Genomic DNA, 18,123 nt, shown 5'->3' with positions numbered 1-18,123 from the left:
CGGGAATGACTCTTGTAGCACCAGCGGATTTTTAGAGAGGTTTAGAAGCATTTTATTAGCGATGCAACAGAAATTAGGCGATTTTGTCAGTTTTTCGTGTGTGTTAGCCCACATATTTCTTAGTTGCCGGGGGTTTGGGTTAACGTTTCTTGGATTCTTCCATAGTAGCGTCCGTAATTACTTGGGTAATGACTCTAGTATCCGCAATGGCACTTTTGAGGGGTTTAGGAGAATTTTATTGGCGACGCAATAGAAATTAGACGATTTTGCCAATTTATTGTGTGTGTTAGCCCACAGATTTTTTAGGTACCGGGGTCCGGATTGAATTTTCTTGGATTCTTCCATAATAGCGTCCGTAACGACCTGGGGAACGACTCTCGTATCCCCAATGGCGCTTTAGAGGGGTTTAGGAGTATTTTATTGGCGGCGCAACAGAAATTAGGCGATTTTGTCAATTTTTCGTGTGTGTTAGCCCAAAGATTTTTTAGGTGTCGGGGGTCCGAATCAAATTTTCTTGGATTCTTCTATAGTAGTGTCCATAACAACCTGGGGAACCACTCCAGTAGCCCCGATGGTGCTTCAGAGAGGTTTAGGAGCATTTTATTAGCGACGCAACAGAATTTAGGCGATTTAACTACTTTTTCGTATGTGAGCCCACAGAATTTTTAGGTGCCGGGGGTCCGAGTTGAATTTTCTTGGATTTTTCCATAGTAGCGTCTGTAATGACCTGGGGAATGACTCGAGTATCCTCTGTGTTGCTTTAGAGAGGTTTAGGGGAACTTTATTAGCAACGCAACAGGAATTGGGCGACTTTGCCAATTCTTCATGTGTGTTAGCCACAAATGTTTTAGGTGCCGGGGGTCCGGGTTGAATTTTCTTGGATTCTTCTATAGTAGCGTCCTTAACGACCTGGGGAACAACTCCAGTATTTCTGGCGGCGCTTTAGAGGGGTTTAGGAGTATTTTATTGGCGGCACAACAGGAATTATGTGATTTTGCTTATTTTTCGTTTGTGTTAGCCCACGGATTTTTTAGGTGCCAGGGGTCGGGTCGAATTTTCTTGAATTCTTTCATAGTAGCATCCTTAACGACCTGGGGAACGACTCCAGTATCTCCGGTGGCGCTTTAGAGGGGTTTAAGAGCATTTTATTATAAATATGATTATGTTGACGATGATGATGAAGATGAAGAAGATGATGAAGATGAAGATGAAGATGATGATGATGATGAAGATGAAGAAGATGTTGATGAAGATGAAGAAGAAAATGACAAAATGTTGTTTAAGAATAAATGCCGTCCGTTTAAGCATATAATGGGGCCGTTTAAGCGACAGATTAAAGAAGGTAAAAGTGGCTTTGGTCACTATAGGGTCATTCTTACAACGGGACATCATCATTTGATAAGGAGGAAGACAGATGATGCTGGCAGCAATATCTTGAAACGAACTCGTTCTATTTTCTTTAATAACAGTTATTGTAAAACTTTTTGTCTGAAATCGAAGCTTTATCATTTTAGTTTACTTAGAATCTTGGACTTGAGTCTCGTACTAGTTGAACGATTTCCTCTGCAGATACTATGCCTCGTTTGGTTGAGGTACCTAGAATTGTTAGAAGATTTTGACATACCAAGTGATATTTGTAGGTTATGGAATCTCCAAACATTCATTGTTGATGGTAGTCCAGGTGACTTTAGCATCTTTCCAAAAGAAATTTGGGAACTAACGCAATTAAGGCACCTCGAACTGAGTTCATTTATGTTGACAAATCCTCCAACTGTATCCGTTGCTGAACAGAGGTACTTGGGATTTCCAAATATACATACTATTTTGGGCTTGTCTCATGGTAGCTGCACAAAAGAGGAGATAATGATGACTATGTAAGTTTTCAAGAATCTACACTTTTCAACAATCTCGTCGATCTACATCAACTTGAAACATTGAGTGTTAGTATTTCAGCCTATCTTCAGGCTTATGAACCCGTGAACATTCTAAGTGCAAAAGCTTTTCCAGCAACACTTAAGAAGTTAAAGTTGTACGGAACTGGTCTAAGGTGGGACGACTTGAATATCATAGGTGAATTGCCTAACCTTGAAGTGTTGAAGCTGATATTTGATGCTGTAGGCGAAAAATGGTATCCAATTGCAGGAGGATTTACTCGCTTGAAGATTCTGCCGATTGAAAACAGTGATCTCAAGCACTGGAAAATCACAAATGACAATTTTCCTGTCCTCGAGCGTCTCATCATTATACATTGCACAAAGTTGGAAGAGATACCTATTGAGTTTTCAGAAACCAACTCACTGTAACTAATTGACATAAAGGACTGTGATCCCCAACTCGAGGATTCTGCCACACGCATTTAACAAGAACAAGAAGACCTCGGAAACAAGCCCATGGATGTTTGTATCTCATGTAAGTACATATTTCTTAAGGTGGTTACTAAAGTTTATTTCATTCCACCTCACACCTCTCCTCTTGTGGCTGATCTGACATGTTTTGTGGCTTCTTAAACTTAATTTATAATGGGCCGTTGATGCTTCTTTCCCATACGGCTAATGAAAAGGATAACTGAATTTGATCTGATTTTGTGTTGGTTTCTAATTGAGGCGTAATAGTTATTGTTGGTTTAGTTTAATATAGTGAGAAGCATTGAAAACACCCCTTAACTTGACGCAAATTATTAATTTTATCCCTAAATTATTGACAGACTTAAAAACACCCTCTTACTTGACTATGAGTTGTGATTAAATCCGCCTTTGGATGATGCTTGTGTGTTGTGACTGGTGTCAAACTACTACTGACCTTTCGTGTTTCTTTCCTACAGCCAAAGCGCAGGAGTGGATTTTGAATCAGACTGACATCATATTTTATTAAAAGTGGGAAGCTCTATCTTCAAAGTTGGAAGCTCTACCTTCAAAATCGATTCAACTTTGCCGATATCAAACTTATAGTTGACCCTTTGTGTTCTTGTTGCTACAGCTGAATGTGAACTAAGTGGAAGTGATTCTGATTCAAACTGATGTTAGCTAAGGATTGAAGACTTCAGACTTTTGATTCATTGATCGTTTGCCTATCTTATTCCATTATTGGAGTTTATCATTTTAGCAATCTCTAGCCTCAAGGACCTGGTTCCTTAACTTCTACGTAATACTCCAATTATTGAGTATAACCTTATATTCCAGAATAAACTTTCCATAATGTCACGTAGGACGTGTATTTATTTGGCCAATTTTATGCAAGTTTAAATATTTATTTGTGCACATCTAAAGCTGAAGGGCATAGATGCAACCTGAAGTCAATTTAAAAAACACATTTATGTATTATGTTTTTAAAATATGACACTTAGGCCCAACTCAAAAGTATACTACCAGTTCATTTCTCAACCAATGTGGGACTATAACCCACTCTAACATCCTTTCACGCTCAGACCCAACTGAAATGTGAACTGGGAGTCTAAAACAGGAATGGACTTGGCTCTGATACCATATGACCAAATTGAAGTTGTTATCTTTTTCCAATAAATAAGAAAGTTTAAATACAATACATTAAGGTGCTAACTAAGGTAAGAAATAAAAAGGATTCCTACAAATCTGCTACCTAATATGGTTAGGTACATAAACGATAACGAATCTATATACATTCTGTAACAATAAAGAAAAGACTCCAGGATATTTTATTTTTGTGAATTCATTCAGCTTATGATTATAACGATGATGAGGATGAGGATGATGAGGATGGTGGTGATGATGTGATATATATACTAGTTTTTGAGAATGTGCAACTTATCCCAAAACTTAATACTATAAATTTTGTATTGCAAATAATATGTTTTAAATGTAGAACATTTATTAGACTTTCTTTGTGTTATAAAATAAAAAATAAAAATACAAAAAAGAAAGTAACAATTTATAAGTTGAGGTTAGAAAATCTTTACAAACTTGCTGCTACTTTACTTACATATGTGTTCACCAAAAATATCGATAATTCAAAAATGCTTATAAACTACCCATCCGTTCCCATATTAGCTGACATATTTTTCTTTTCCACATTCCTAAAGAAATTATAAATAGAAAGTGCTTGTTTACTACTTTACCCTTATCTCTCTCCAATAAATTCCACTTTATTTAAGAACAAAACTAAACTAGCCTAATTCAAGAACATTTAATAACTATAAACTGGAACAAAAATAATTATAATTCATCTTGATTTTGTAAAATAACAAGTAAATTAAAATAAATATTTTTAATAATCGTGATTACTAATAATCGTGATAAATATTTTGTATTATTCTATTTTGGTTTTTCTTGATAGACACACTTCCCTAGGTGAAATTATTGGAGTTATCCATCTCTATAAAGTCCACTCTTTTTTTTTGTTTGGTAATTTTGATTGCAGACACCATTTCAACTTTTAATCATTAGAGGTATGTCATATCTCCAATCTCTTTTCTCAGAATAAGAAGTTTATTACCGTACAACAATTTAAGTTAATATACAACAATATTCAACTTGCTTGATAGGTAAATTTGTCTTGAGTCGAGCATCTCTCCAAAACAACATTTTGACCTCACTTGGTAAAGGTAAGGTCTTACACTCAATCCTCTCCGTAAATATTTGTAAATATTTCATCCAATATTGTTAATCTGTCAGTGAAAAGTTAGTAAAAAATTAGGAAGGGGAGTAACTAGTAAGTTGTTGTCATGCATATATATGACCAGAACGTCTACGGATTTAAGCCGTAGAAACAGCCTCTTGCAAAAGTATAAACAAATTATAAACTTATAGCACACATTTCTACAAGTAATTGATAGATATAGGTAGAGTATTATTTCAAATGGGATTTTGAGATTGGGATTTTATTTTTATTTATTTTGGAAATTGAAAGCAGTTACTGAAATTGCCTAATTTCTCTGTTTTTACCTCACACTTTTTGCTACTTTGTCTAGCGGAAACAGTCTCTCTACTTCCAAGGTAGGTAGGGAGGGTAAGATCTGTGTACACTGTAGCCTCTCGAGACCCTGTTTTGTAGGACTATACTGTGTATGTTGTTGTTGTTTTTGTTGTTCTTTTTGCAAGTTTGGGAATTGTGTTATTTTAACACTATTGGCCTCCTGCTACTTGCAGCTTTCAAGTCCTAATTGCATTTGGAAGCAGGGGAATAGATATGGCCTATGCAAGTATAGCATCTCTTATAAGAACAATGGAACTGTTGTTGACGTCCGATTCGCCAATGCTATCCCTTACTTTTGACCACAGAGAAGAAATCATAGCACTTCATACAAAAGTCAGTTCTATAGAAGTGTTTCTTAAGAATTCTGAGAAACAAATCAGTAATTATGAGGCAATGACAGATTTGCAAGCGCGGATAAAAGATTTTGCAAATGTTGCTGAAGACAAAATTGAATTTGGACTAAGAGAAGCAATGATAGCAGAAGATGAAATGCAGAGAGGAAAAGCACTTGAGAAACTTCGTGAGAGCTTGCAACAAGTATCGAAGGACATTGACCGTGTCCAAGAAGAATCGAGAAAGATTCAATATCATAAAGGTAGCCAAGCATCGACGTGGTCCTTGACACATGATACAAGTTCAGAAAAAGTACCTAATCTAGAAGTTTCAGACAATATGGTGGGACGTGACAAGGAAAAGAAAAGGATGCTTGAAGAACTCAGACGAGGCTCTTCCGATGAACTAAAGGTCATCCCAATTGTTGGGATGGGAGGCATTGGTAAGACAACATTAGCACAACAAGTTTTCAACCATCCTTCGATTCAGTCCCATTTTGACGTTCGTGCTTGGGCTACTATATCTAAAGAATACAATGTGAGAGAAATCCTGTTAAGTCTTCTTCAATCTATAACCAATATTGATGACAAAGTCTACAGCAGAGATGAGGCAGAGATAGCAGACCTACTACAGAAAAAATTGAAACGTAAGAGGTATCTTATTGTCATGGACGACATATGGAGCTATAAAGCATGGGATGACACGAGACAATGTTTTCCAATTGATAATAATGGGAGTCGAATACTGTTGACTACCCGTCATACTGAGGTAGCTATTTATGCTAGCTCAAGTAATCTTCTTTTAAAGATGAGTTTCATGAATTCAGATGAGAGTAGGAACCTTTTTATGAGCAAGATGTTTGCAAATGAAAGATTCCCGCACGAATTAGAGACTATAGGGGAGAAAATTGCAAACAAATGTCAAGGGTTACCACTAACGATTGTCGTGGTTGCTGGGCTTCTCTCCAAATCAAAGAGAACAAAAGAAGAATGGGAGAATGTTGCTGAGAATATCAAGTCATTTGTAACGAAAGATCCTGATGAACAATGTCTACGTGTGCTTGGATTGAGTTACAACTACTTGCCTAATGACTTGAAAGCATGCCTTCTGTATTTGGGAATATTTCCAGGAGACCGTGAAATTTCAGTGAAGAGATTGGTGAGATTATGGATTGCTGAGGGGTTCTTGAAGCTGGAGAGAGACTTAGAAGAAGAGGCTGAAAACTGTTTGCAGGATCTCGTGGATAGATGTCTAGTTTTAGTTAGCCAAAGAAGCGCGGATGGAAGAAAAATCAAGACATGTAGGATTCATGATCTGGTCCATGAGTTATGCTTGAGAGAAGCACAAAGCCAAAACTTTTTGTTTATCAGAAATGATAAAACAGAGTCCGTTCCTCATGTGGGCTTTCGGTGGATTAGCATACAGAAAAGGCGACAAACTGGTGTTGATATTCAGGATGAACATTGGTTTAGGTCCCTTACACATAAACATCGCTGGTTGATTAGGACGCCTACCAATGATGATAATAGTCTCTTGAGAAGAATTCGATCAATTTTCCTGTTTGCTGCACCTTCTCTCAGTAATAATTCCAATTTAGAGCTTGGTCATTTGAATTTAATCAGAGTCTTGGACTTGAGTTCAATGTACTTCTCAAGTTTTCCGCTGCAGATACTTTGTCTCTTTTTGTTGAGGTACCTATCCTTTTCGACTCATATATCTTTTGGCATACCTCGAGGAATTCGCAAATTATTGAATCTACAAACATTCATCGTTCGAGGACCAGTTAGCTCATTTATTAAGTTCCCGGAACTAATTTGGGAAACAAAGCAATTAAGGCACCTGAAACTCAGAAACTTTTATTTGCCAGATCCTCCGAGTTCATCCATTGATGGAGAGAGCAACTTGGTTTGGTCAAACATACAGTCTGTTTCGGGCTTGATTCCTTATTGCTGCACTAAGAAGGTCCTTTCAAGGTTTAAAAACATTAAGAAATTATGTATCCGGGGGCACGTCTATGACTATAGAGTACACGAAGAAGATATGGACTTCCGTGATCTTATTGATCTGCATCAGCTAGAAACATTGAGTATTAAAGTTGATCGTTATCAGGTAAGTCACTGGAGTTCAAGATTCCATAAATCGCCTGTTTATGTACCAAGTGCAATACATTTTCCAACAAAGCTGAAGAAGTTAAAACTGGTCGGAACTCGTCTACCATGGGAGGACTTGAACATCATAGGCCAATGGCCTAACCTTGAGGTGTTGAAGCTGAAACCAAATGCTTGTCGTGGCCTAGAATGGCGTCCAAATGAAGTAGGATTTCCGCGGTTAAAGTTTTTGCTTATTGAAGGTACAAATCTGAAATGTTGGAAAGCCACAAATGATCATTTCCCTGCTCTTGAGCATCTAGTGATCAGACATTGCTTTCATTTGGAGGATATCCCTATTGAGTTTGCAGATATTTACTCACTACAACTAATTGAGTTACAGAACTGTAACGCGAAACTCCTGGCTTCTGCTGGACGAATTCAAGAAGAGCAAGAATCCTTAGGAAGCAAAGCTGTGGACGTTCGCTCTTACAATGATCCAGGTTAGCACAATAATTTCCTTTGAAACTTATACAATTTTGAAGTTCAATTCAACCTTGTAGTTGATCCTTTGTGTTCTTTTTGCTACAGCTGAATGTGAACTAAGTGAAAGTGATTCTGATTCAGACTCATGTTAGCTAAGGATTGAAGACTTCAGACTTTTGAAGGGTTCCAAACCTATCTGACTAATAAGAAGAAAGAGGCGTTCAGCCACTTGACTGTAAGGAGAGGGGCGTTGATCATTTGCTTATCTTATTCAATTATTGGAGTTTTTCATTTATAGTTGAGTTAATGGTCAAAAACACAAATAATGTATCTTGATTATTCGATTATACATGAAATATCAGGTGTGTGAATTTCCTACCTGAACTATTTATCAAAATATGCCTCGACTATCTGTTATTCCATAAAATATTTGGCTAAGCTTTTAGGAAAAAACTGTGTTTTTTTGAATAGTAGTAGAAGCTAATAGAGTAGTTTTTCCGCAAAAGCACTTTTGGGACCTTAGTCAAGCACAAATTGTTGCTCTCAGGTTGGCAAAAATGTTTTCGAAATTGATTAGTCAAAACATAAACGGCTACTCTCCAAAAGTATTTTTCTTTTCAAAAAGTATTTATGACGAAAAGCACTTTTCAAAATGAGCAAATTTTGAAAGTTCGACCAAATAAACTATTCTCTCTCCGTTTAAATTTGTTTGTCTTGCTTGCCTTTTTAGTCTATTTTTAAAAAATATTTTTTCGGATAACTTTTAAATTTTAACTTTTTACCTGTCATGTTTTATACCACAAGATTAAAGAATATTTTAATGCATTCTACATATCTTTAATTTAAGATCATAAGATTCAAAACTCTTGTTTACTTTATTAAATTTCGTGTCAAAAAAACCAGACAGAGGGAGTATAAGTTTTCCAACAACCCTTTGATATATAGTTGAATCAAGAAGTGGTTTTTCATCAAATCGTCAGAAAGTCAACAGTTCAAATCATCAAATTAGAGACATTATTTGTAAACCAGCCAGGAGTCTATCAGAAACGGTCAAACCTTCACAAGTAGGGCTAAGATTTGTGCACACCACCCTCTTCAGAACCGCTTGTAGGATTACACCGTGTATGTTGTTTTCATCGTCTTGGGAACAAAGCATGACATGCTTTTGCATTAGGACAAAATGGTCTCAAACAATCTGAGCGGTTTGGGCAAAATAAATCCTATTTTTTTAGCTGACAATTCTCTGTTAATTTATGTTCTCATTTGTAAATGTGAAATTTCATCTCTCCAATGTAAGCTTAAAATCAATTTTGTACTTTCATATATCAATATTATGTCACTTGATCGTATAAGGAGGACTATATTTTTGAGAAAAAACGAGTCACTTCTTGGAGGACTATATTTTTGAGAAAAAACGAGTCACCAAGAAGGTACGAACTACAATCTGTCTGATGCTTCTTAGGCCAAATACGATATACAAGCACCTCATTTCAATAGAAGAAAGAAGAAAATATCGATTTTCTACTTTTTATACCTTCAATAAGTTTCTACAGGTTGGACAGCCCCATACTTGAGCAGCAGCAACATTGAGAGTTGAATAATGATGTAATACTTGACTTATAATCAAGTTCTTATACACCGTAAACAGAATTAAAGTGAAAAGAAACACGACTATTCACAGAAATTTGACCTTTCGACCATCCAATGTACAAGTTAAGAAGGAAACAAAGCGCAAAGTTGTGCATCAAGAGAATATCAAACGGAGAATGGCCCCGGAGAACTTGAATGACTTCTCAGTCTCTTCCAGACAATGATTCTTCTCCTCTCTAGTCCAGTTCTGAGCAAAAGAATCGATGAAAATGGATCATATTAACTCATTAACCATCAATGGAAACAAGTTAGGTGAAAGAATGATTATAGTTTTAAAAAGTTGGAAACTTGTAGAGAAGGGATGCTTAGAAATTTACTTCTGCAACTTTGTTCAGCTTATCCCTAACATTCTGCAGCAGCTGAGAAAGATCGCCGTCCCATTTGTAGAATTCCAGCTCTTTCTTGTCGAGTACCTTTTCAGCTACCTATAAAGCAAGAAGCAGCATGATTGTCAACAAGTAACCGCCTTTTTGCTTTTAACATTCGTAGCTCTAAGAAGGGAAAAAAACGATGTGATAGGGAGGCAAAACCCTCTCTATCTCAATACTAGCCTAACAGAGGAATTGTATCTGACAGTTTAGGATTACCTCCATTTACATTTCTTCTAATCTGAATTTATCATCTGCCGAGCATTTTAAACACTGATGAAAACTCAAATTTTCATCTTTACAACGTTGTTTAGTTTGTTTGTTACTGTAATCATAATTTCAACAGACTTAAGTTGATTTTGCCATTATGGGACTGCGATGATAAAGATAGGAACTTATAATATTTCAACTATCCATCAAATTTGAAGTATTGACGAGTGAATGAATGGAAGTATGGTAAATAGAGAAAAATTTACTTAAGAAAATTTTAAGGCCTATGAACTAAATTATTTGGGACCGAGGCGTAGTAGTCGTCGTTGTTGAATGACATCCATGTTGAAAGGCAACTCAAGTGGTGAACAGCAAACAGAATACCAGGAAGGGAAGAGGATATGAATCTATATACAAGGGTGTAATGACTGAGTTTATTGAGAACCAAAAATAATGTGTTCTCCACATGAGCTGCCTCGGATACCCTACAAAAAAAGAAAAAATTTTATGCGGTGGTGTCGGGTCCATCTTGCACACACCTCGGCTATTCCACCAGGTACCTGCGACCTCCCACCAGCAAAGGTACCGGGTAACTCTGCACAATAAAGCCTAAGCAAATGGAAAGAAATCTCTCTCCTAATGTTTTTTGTCTCCACTCTGTTGGAATTTGAACCTCATACCTCATGGTTCTCCTCCCACCTCATTGACCACTAAGCATCAAAGTCACACCCTTGGGTATTGTCGGAGGATACCCTTCAAATTATGACTTAGATCCATCTAAGCTTTGGTTCATTCCATATTTCTATGATGAAATTCTAGATTTATATACCACAATATTAGACGAACAATGCGGAATAATACTAAAAACTTAAAAGAAGATCACTGACCTTTCTCCCTATCATGCGACCTCCAGCTGAATGTGCAAAGTAGGTGTTGTAAAAATGGCAAATAAATGCTTGAGGATCCTTTTCTGATAGCTCCTCTAAGTAACGAGCATAACTGACACCAGGAGTTGACGGTTCCGGGATGGCATGACCTTGCTGCCTAAACCATTCCAAATCCTTTGCTAAGACCTCAGACCTTTCTAATCCTGTGTTCCTGAACTCAGCATCTGCAGTCAAATGAAAGAGCACTAAGATTCTGTTTTTCTACCAAGTCATTTATTTATGCATCTCTGTGGAGAATGTGTGCTTGGAAATTGAAAGGCACAGATCACTTGTCCTTGCCGTATGTGAAAACCAAGTATTTTGTACTATTCCTTACGTAAAACAAGTTAACAACTTCACGTTGTAAACTCCATTGGTAAAAAAGCAATACTAAACATAAAGCAAAACAACCAAAGCGAAAGAAAAAGGAAGCGTGGCAGACCAGCCCTGGGGTCAATAGTTAAAGCTGAAATGCAACCGATTGGTTCGAAAAAACATTGCCAAATTGAGTACTTCACTCATACCTAAGCTTCTCTATTATCCAGAAGAAAAATTCCACGATATCCCTTTACATTTCTTTGTTAGCATTAGCCAATTACTGAGTCGCAGCTTTTGGAAAGAATTTCAACATCTACGTGTTTGGGAACTAAAGATTACTTTTAAGACATACCAGAAATACCAAATAACGAGTCACAGCTGCTCAATATTAATTATTAATCGATCCCAAATCAGAGGATTGGTTATCCTTCTTGGGCCATCTAAGCATAATATACATTTCAGAAAAGAAAACTTCTTCCATGTAATTAAAAGGCACTCTAAATGCAATGTTTTCTTCATAGATTAACTTGATAGAAAAATTTCTCCTAAGAGAAAGATAAAGAAAAGAAAAGAAAAGGTAACACTCAGTCCTCTCATTGAATAAAATCGTCACATATCAACAATTCCCTTGCTCTAAAGAGCATAACACACTATCCCACAACAAGAGAAATCCATCAAGTTTTTCAATTGTCATTACCTTCAACCAAACAACATACAATATAGTTGAAATTCAAATGGATGCGAAAGAATCAATTACCAGAAAGTATCACAAATACCAATAGAAACTAAAAAAAAATCCACTCTGGGAAAGCAGTCTTTTCCACAATGTTTTCCAAAGTTTAAAGAGTACAAATTTATTTTGATCAAGTGAAAGTATTAGTATACTCATTCATAAACATGATCAAACTGGCCGTATACAAGTGATATACCAAAAAGTAAAGAATCTACAAAACATGATTTGCTACAAACTCCACTCAGTCATCTATACAACTGGGAGCTTTCTGTTTACACCCAAAGAAAATGAGGGATCGGAGACTACTCCTCAACTGATTACAACAGCAACAAGGAACCAAGTGAAACCTCACAAATGGGGTTTGGGGAGGATAGAGTGTACGTAGACCATACCCCTACCTCGTGGAGATAAAGAGATTGTTTCCGGAGGACCCTCAGCTCGAGTACAGCATATCAAAATAGGTATGAAAAAGGGAAAATGACAGTGGAGAAACAAAACAACTAATAAGGAAACAGTAACAGCCACATAATGATTAAAGAGTATAATGCATTCCCGCAAAAGGAGCAATCCATCAAGCTTTTTCAATTATTAATATCATGAACCAAACAAAACAATATATTAGAATCTTAATGGATGTCAAAGAATCAATTACCAGAAAGCAGCATAGGTACCAACAGAAACTGAAAAACTCATCTGGAAATCCCATAGTTTCCAAAGTTAAAGAGTATAACACACCACCCCCCACAGCATGACCAATTAATCAAGTTTTTCAATTGCCAATACCATGAAACAAACAAAACAACATATTAAAACTCTAACAGATGCACATAAGTCAAGAAAACTCACACTCAGGAAAAGGAGCCTTTTCCACAATTTTTTCCAAAGTATCATAAACCAATTTGCTATCCACCAAGAACTTCAAGTACCCTTCAACACTAGGTTCCCACTTAGCCAAAGGCTGACCTTCAGTCTCCTTTTCCCCTTCCTTAGCCTGGTCCTTAGTATGCAATTTCATAGCCACAAACCTCATTTCCTCCACAAACCCCTTAGCCTCACCAGGGTACCTCTTATTTGATTTCTCAGCAGCAGTGGTTGCTGAAACTACCACCATCCTTGATTTTTTCAAATAAAGATTTGAACTTTGAGTGAATCTTGAAAAGGGTATTGAACAAAACTGATTTTGAACCTTTTTCAGAACTGTAAATTGGGTTTTCTCCAAAAGGGGTTGAGATTGAGATAAGGGTGTTATAGAAGCCATTTTTAAAGGAAGAATCTTAATAATGGGTATTTGAAAAAAAAAAAAAGGAGTGAAAAGGACAGATTAACCTTCTTCTTGAATGGATTGGAACAAGAAAGAAGTGATGATAGCAAAAAAGATTGAATCTTTAGTTAATATTCTATGTCTATAGGGGTTTCTTAGAAGCAAAAGCTATAGATACAAAAATACAAGTGTATCTATATGCTCTGTCTTAGAAAAAAGAATATAAAAAGAACTTATCTTAATGGAATTTTTGAGAAGTTTGCATTTTTCTATTTTGTTTACAATGCAATGGCTAAAAGTTCTTGGAGTCCTCCATGGATAGGTTTCTATTACTGTTGCATCCGTCTATTTCTTTCTTGTCCAAAATACTAAAAATAAATAATAATTTTATTTGTTTAATTTAAAATTTTAAGATATAATTTATCATTTTATATTTTTTATATGACTTATAATTAGTAAAAGTGATATACAGTAAAATTACGATTTTATTTATTATTCTTTAATAAAAATGTAAGTCAAATATAAACAAGTAAAGACGGAGGAAAAAAGAATACTATTTGTTTTTTAATTTGGAAATGCTTTCGTAACAATAAAGTAATTGGGTGAATACGACGTCGTTTGAGTCCTTACGTTTTCTTGATTCTTATTGTGTGGCGCTATTAATAAGTTCCCTATAAGAAAATATTTAAAAAACAAATTGTGATATGCAAAAGCTGACATGAAATTAGGGGTGTTTAAAATAGAACCATAACCGATAAGTCAATCACAAAATTGGCTTATTTGCTTATTGGTATTGGGTTATCGAATAAACGGTTGGGAAACGGATTAAAATTTCATAATTAATGGCTTGGTGTGGGGGCGAATTATTTTATTTCCTTATCGGGTAAACCGTTAATCCGTTAAGAATTACCATACTTACACTTTTATTTTAGGTATATTAGCCATATTTAATATTTTATCATAATATATAAGAGTAATTATATATTTTTTCTTTATTAGTCCTAACTCCAAAAGGCTAAATCCATAAAGCCAGAAAAATTTATTTACTTTTCTATAATTATATATTTTGCCTTAAATAGAAAGCAAGTCACCAAACTCACAAAAATACTAAAGTTTAAAAGAAGTAAAGGTGTAAACAAGTTCCTGCCTCACGGCTTTAAAATTAGTGGAAAGAAGTCATATTTTTAGTGCGTTCATCAAAAAAAAGGTATCATAGAGATTAGAGGTTAATCGATACATCGCTCAATAACCATCCGATAATTGCTAATCCGTTATCAAACCAACCGATATCTTATAGGTATAGGTCAAATCATTAAGTTAAATTATCCGTCTGATAAGCAGCATTACATGGAACTCCTAGTGCCATTAATAAACTCCCTTAAGAAAAGAAAAACAAGATTATTTTGGTCATATGTTATTTATCAAAGAAAAAGAATTCATTGTATTTCGAAAATAATCTTTTGATTGTGTACATGTCATATTCTTCAAATTTCACTAATAAAATTATATTAGATATATCATTGGTGTGTATTTGTTAAAAAAATGACTAATAGCATATTTGATCAAATTTTTGAAAAATCGAAGAAAAAGAGTTGATTTAAATATTTAAAAAATTAATCCTTTTTAGAATCATTTTTAGAACCTTGTCAAGCACAGATTATTGTTATAATATTTGACTTTTCTAAATTAATAAGTTAAACTCTTCAAAAATATTTTTTCGAAAATCACTTTTAATAAAAAATATTTTTAAATAAATGAATTTTAATAACTTGATCAAACAAACTATAAGTATGAAAGGAATTATATGTGTGGAAATAATCAAATAGATCCTTAGTTGGTCTACAAAATAATTCTCTTTTTTATTACATTGTTATAACATAAAAATAAGGAATATAAAGTAAATCTATATTTTCTACCAGAAAAAATAACTTGTAATTTATTTTTTTTGTTAAAGTAATATACTTAACGTTGAGGTAAATCCAACTTTTAATATTCCAAGTTGACATAACTTTTGTAATATCTTATGTTCAAGTTTCATTACTTCATAAAATAATTCTTTAACATTTCCTTAGAGATGGCTGCTTGTAGGAGTACTCGTAAATATCAAATTTGAACTTTCAAAATTCTATTTAGTATGTTAATTAAATATCGATTCAGCAATTACGTATTATAGAAAAAATATTTGACAAGATAAATTCATAATTTGTCTAATATTTTACATATTAACTTTTAGAGAAATCATATTAAGAAGTTAAATCTTCACTTTTAAAACCTAACATTATGAATTTATCGATATAGATCAATCAAGACGAATATTTATTAATGTTACTCATATATATGATAAAGAATTCATTAGAAATGATGTTTAATATTTGATTTGATATTTTCAAAATTCAATCCAATATAATAATCAAATTTTGATACAATAAATCTCCACGATTCTATTTTCAATGATATATATACAATAAATTTGTGCATGTGATGGAGAATTACTCTTTTACAGAATGTCGAATAAATCGATGAATATAATATTAAGTATTATAGAAGTTATGATCCATTTTTCTTATTATTATTTTATAAAGAAGAACAATAATGTATAGTACCAATAATGGTGAGGATAAGAACGAGGTATGCTTATGGGCAGAATTAAAACAATTATTTTAATGACATTTTTCTTTTCCGATTTAATAGTTCGATATTCATACTATCCCACTAAAGTAATTTATATTTGCCTTGAGTAAATTAAGATCCGTAAAATGCTAAAATATTATTGTCACGATCTAAAATGGGTCATGAGTGGCACTCACACTTAACCTCCTAAGTAGGAGAATCAACGATACAAACTCCAACTTATAAAATATGACAATAACGCGAAAGCTCAATTTATGAGCGTAAAGAAGTAATTAAACCACTAAAGTTTATTAGATACGTTTTCCCAAAATCTGAAAGTCATCACTTCAAGGACATCTAATTCTAAAATACTACGTCTGAAAATATCAAACACCAGAATAAATAAATAACTTAATGTGTCCGAAAACTAAGACCACCATGCCATACCTGAGAGAATCCAACACGAGCTAGAAGGAATAGCTCACCCTGAAACCTGATGTGCTGGACACTGGCTAGAGCTGAGGTCGAGTCGAAGTCGATGGAACACTTGTTGCACTCCACAAAATAAAACAAAGAAAAATACAAGTAGGGGTCAGTACGGGATAACATGTACTGAGTAGGTATCATTGGCCGACTCAAAATAGAAATCAATATGCATAAAGTAATAGCGGAAAATCAACCATAGCACTTAACATGTGACAACCAACAAGATCAAGATCAAGTGACAACACAATGAACAATTACATAACCAATCAACAATATTAAGATCACACATGAGGACTCAGGCCTCCATATCACGCTCTTTTGGGAAATGAGTTATTGGAGATTGGGTAGCATTAAGTCGTTTTAATTTATTTTTCTTTAATATTATTGTGTTGAAACGTGACACCCGATCCAAATATACCGTGTCAAAACGTGACATCCGATCCAAATATACCTACCAAAACATGACACCAGATCCAAATAAATCGTACCGGAATGTGACACCCGATTCAAACATACCGTGTCGGCTCGTGACACCCGATCCAAATATAATTAATTTATCATTCTTTATTATTACATTCCACTTCATTAACAATATTTCATCAAGCCTTTTTTATTCAAGACACCATTTTTGATAAGGCAAGTTTAATATTATGGATTTCACGGTCTTGGAATTTCAGACTAATCACAAAAACATACCAACCATCCAAACCACAATAATTAAATGTATAGTAAACTTCACACATTACTCAATGACTATCAATCTCTATTAAGAGTTCATCTATGATATAGAATAAACCATAACTTACCTTAACCGAAAAATTGAAATCAAGCAAGCTAATTCACTAATGTTTTTTCTTTCTTCAATGCCTCACGTTTCCAATCTATCAAGTATACAATATTCGTAAGCAAACGAATTCGTAGACACCAATATTATATATATGTTTAATCTAGACCCAACAACTCAGCCAACTCTATAATCAACCCCTAAAACTCAAGTCTAAGGTCAAGCCTTAATTTCTTTAATATCATAACTCTAATGGTATTCATATATATAATACACCTAATATTTAATTACTTATCTCAATATATCAAAGCTTGAATTATAATGTGATAATAATGTACGAAATCTGCACACTAGAAGCTAGACACAAAAAACTTTACTGCCAAACTATCCAATAACCACAATTCATTAACCTTACACATATACTATCGTCATTACCACATGATTGGCTGTCAATAACTTGGCCGATTATTATGCCAATTCGTCACCAAAATTTGGTCTAAAAAAGACAAAACTTGCTAATTGCTATTCACATTTTAAATTTCATTCTGTTTCAAAGCCACAATATAATACTAATAAATTTTTCTTTCTTTCACAATCCAAACATTTCAATAATAATGATATGATTCTATCCATATTCATGATTAAAAAAGTAAGCCAAGTTAAAAATTCTTACCTGAAGCAATAGCACTCCCCTCGTCGGTGCCGCAGCTAAAGAGTTCTCATCGAACTCTCTTTTTTTTAATTTATTTATTTCCTCTTAAATTCTGATACAAAAGTGCTAACCCTACTAACATATTTTATTAAATATGGAATAAGTGGTATAATATATTAACTAACTTATCAATTTAGCCTACCAATTAAATTAATTATCTAAAGTTATCCCTCAAATAAATAACCGTAGTTATCAAATAGTCCAAAATACCC

At 34.4% G+C, this 18,123-nt stretch overlaps 2 protein-coding genes across 2 annotated transcripts; one reads left to right on the top strand and one right to left on the bottom strand.

Annotated features, from left to right (window-relative positions):
• Positions 1 to 4,382: 4,382 nt before the first annotated feature.
• On the top strand, positions 4,383 to 8,209 carry LOC129871693 (putative late blight resistance protein homolog R1B-16). Its single transcript, XM_055946653.1, has 3 exons — positions 4,383 to 4,420; positions 5,121 to 7,870; positions 7,959 to 8,209. Exons 2-3 carry the CDS (start codon positions 5,161 to 5,163, stop codon positions 8,003 to 8,005), a joined length of 2,757 nt encoding a protein of 918 aa, XP_055802628.1. The 5' UTR covers positions 4,383 to 4,420; positions 5,121 to 5,160; the 3' UTR covers positions 8,006 to 8,209.
• A 1,237-nt stretch (positions 8,210 to 9,446) lies between these two features.
• LOC129871068 (heme oxygenase 1, chloroplastic) lies at positions 9,447 to 13,639 on the bottom strand. Its single transcript, XM_055945933.1, has 4 exons — positions 12,905 to 13,639; positions 10,969 to 11,192; positions 9,821 to 9,928; positions 9,447 to 9,690 (listed from the first exon to the last, which is right to left on the bottom strand). Exons 1-4 carry the CDS (start codon positions 13,314 to 13,316, stop codon positions 9,598 to 9,600), a joined length of 837 nt encoding a protein of 278 aa, XP_055801908.1. The 5' UTR covers positions 13,317 to 13,639; the 3' UTR covers positions 9,447 to 9,597.
• Between the last annotated feature and the right edge of the window lie 4,484 nt (positions 13,640 to 18,123).

This window comes from Solanum dulcamara, chromosome 10 (genome assembly GCF_947179165.1).
Source record: "Solanum dulcamara chromosome 10, daSolDulc1.2, whole genome shotgun sequence".
Taxonomy (NCBI): Eukaryota; Viridiplantae; Streptophyta; class Magnoliopsida; order Solanales; family Solanaceae; genus Solanum; species Solanum dulcamara.
The sequence above is the reverse complement of the archived record's forward strand: the minus strand, read 5'-3'. Positions and strand labels throughout refer to the sequence as shown.

Bases quoted from the DNA above. Each gene is read 5' to 3' on its own strand.
- LOC129871693 (XM_055946653.1), top strand. From the start codon at position 5,161: ATGGCCTATGCAAGTATAGCATCTCTTATAAGAACAATGGAACTGTTG. The intron at 7,871-7,958 runs GTTAGCACAATA...TTTTTGCTACAG, and splicing joins TCGCTCTTACAATGATCCAG to CTGAATGTGAACTAAGTGAA.
- LOC129871068 (XM_055945933.1), bottom strand. From the start codon at position 13,316: ATGGCTTCTATAACACCCTTATCTCAATCTCAACCCCTTTTGGAGAAA. The intron at 9,929-10,968 runs GTCAGTGATCTT...CTTGCTTTATAG, and splicing joins GTCGCATGATAGGGAGAAAG to GTAGCTGAAAAGGTACTCGA. The intron at 9,691-9,820 runs GTAAATTTCTAA...TCTTTTGCTCAG, and splicing joins AGCTGAACAAAGTTGCAGAA to AACTGGACTAGAGAGGAGAA.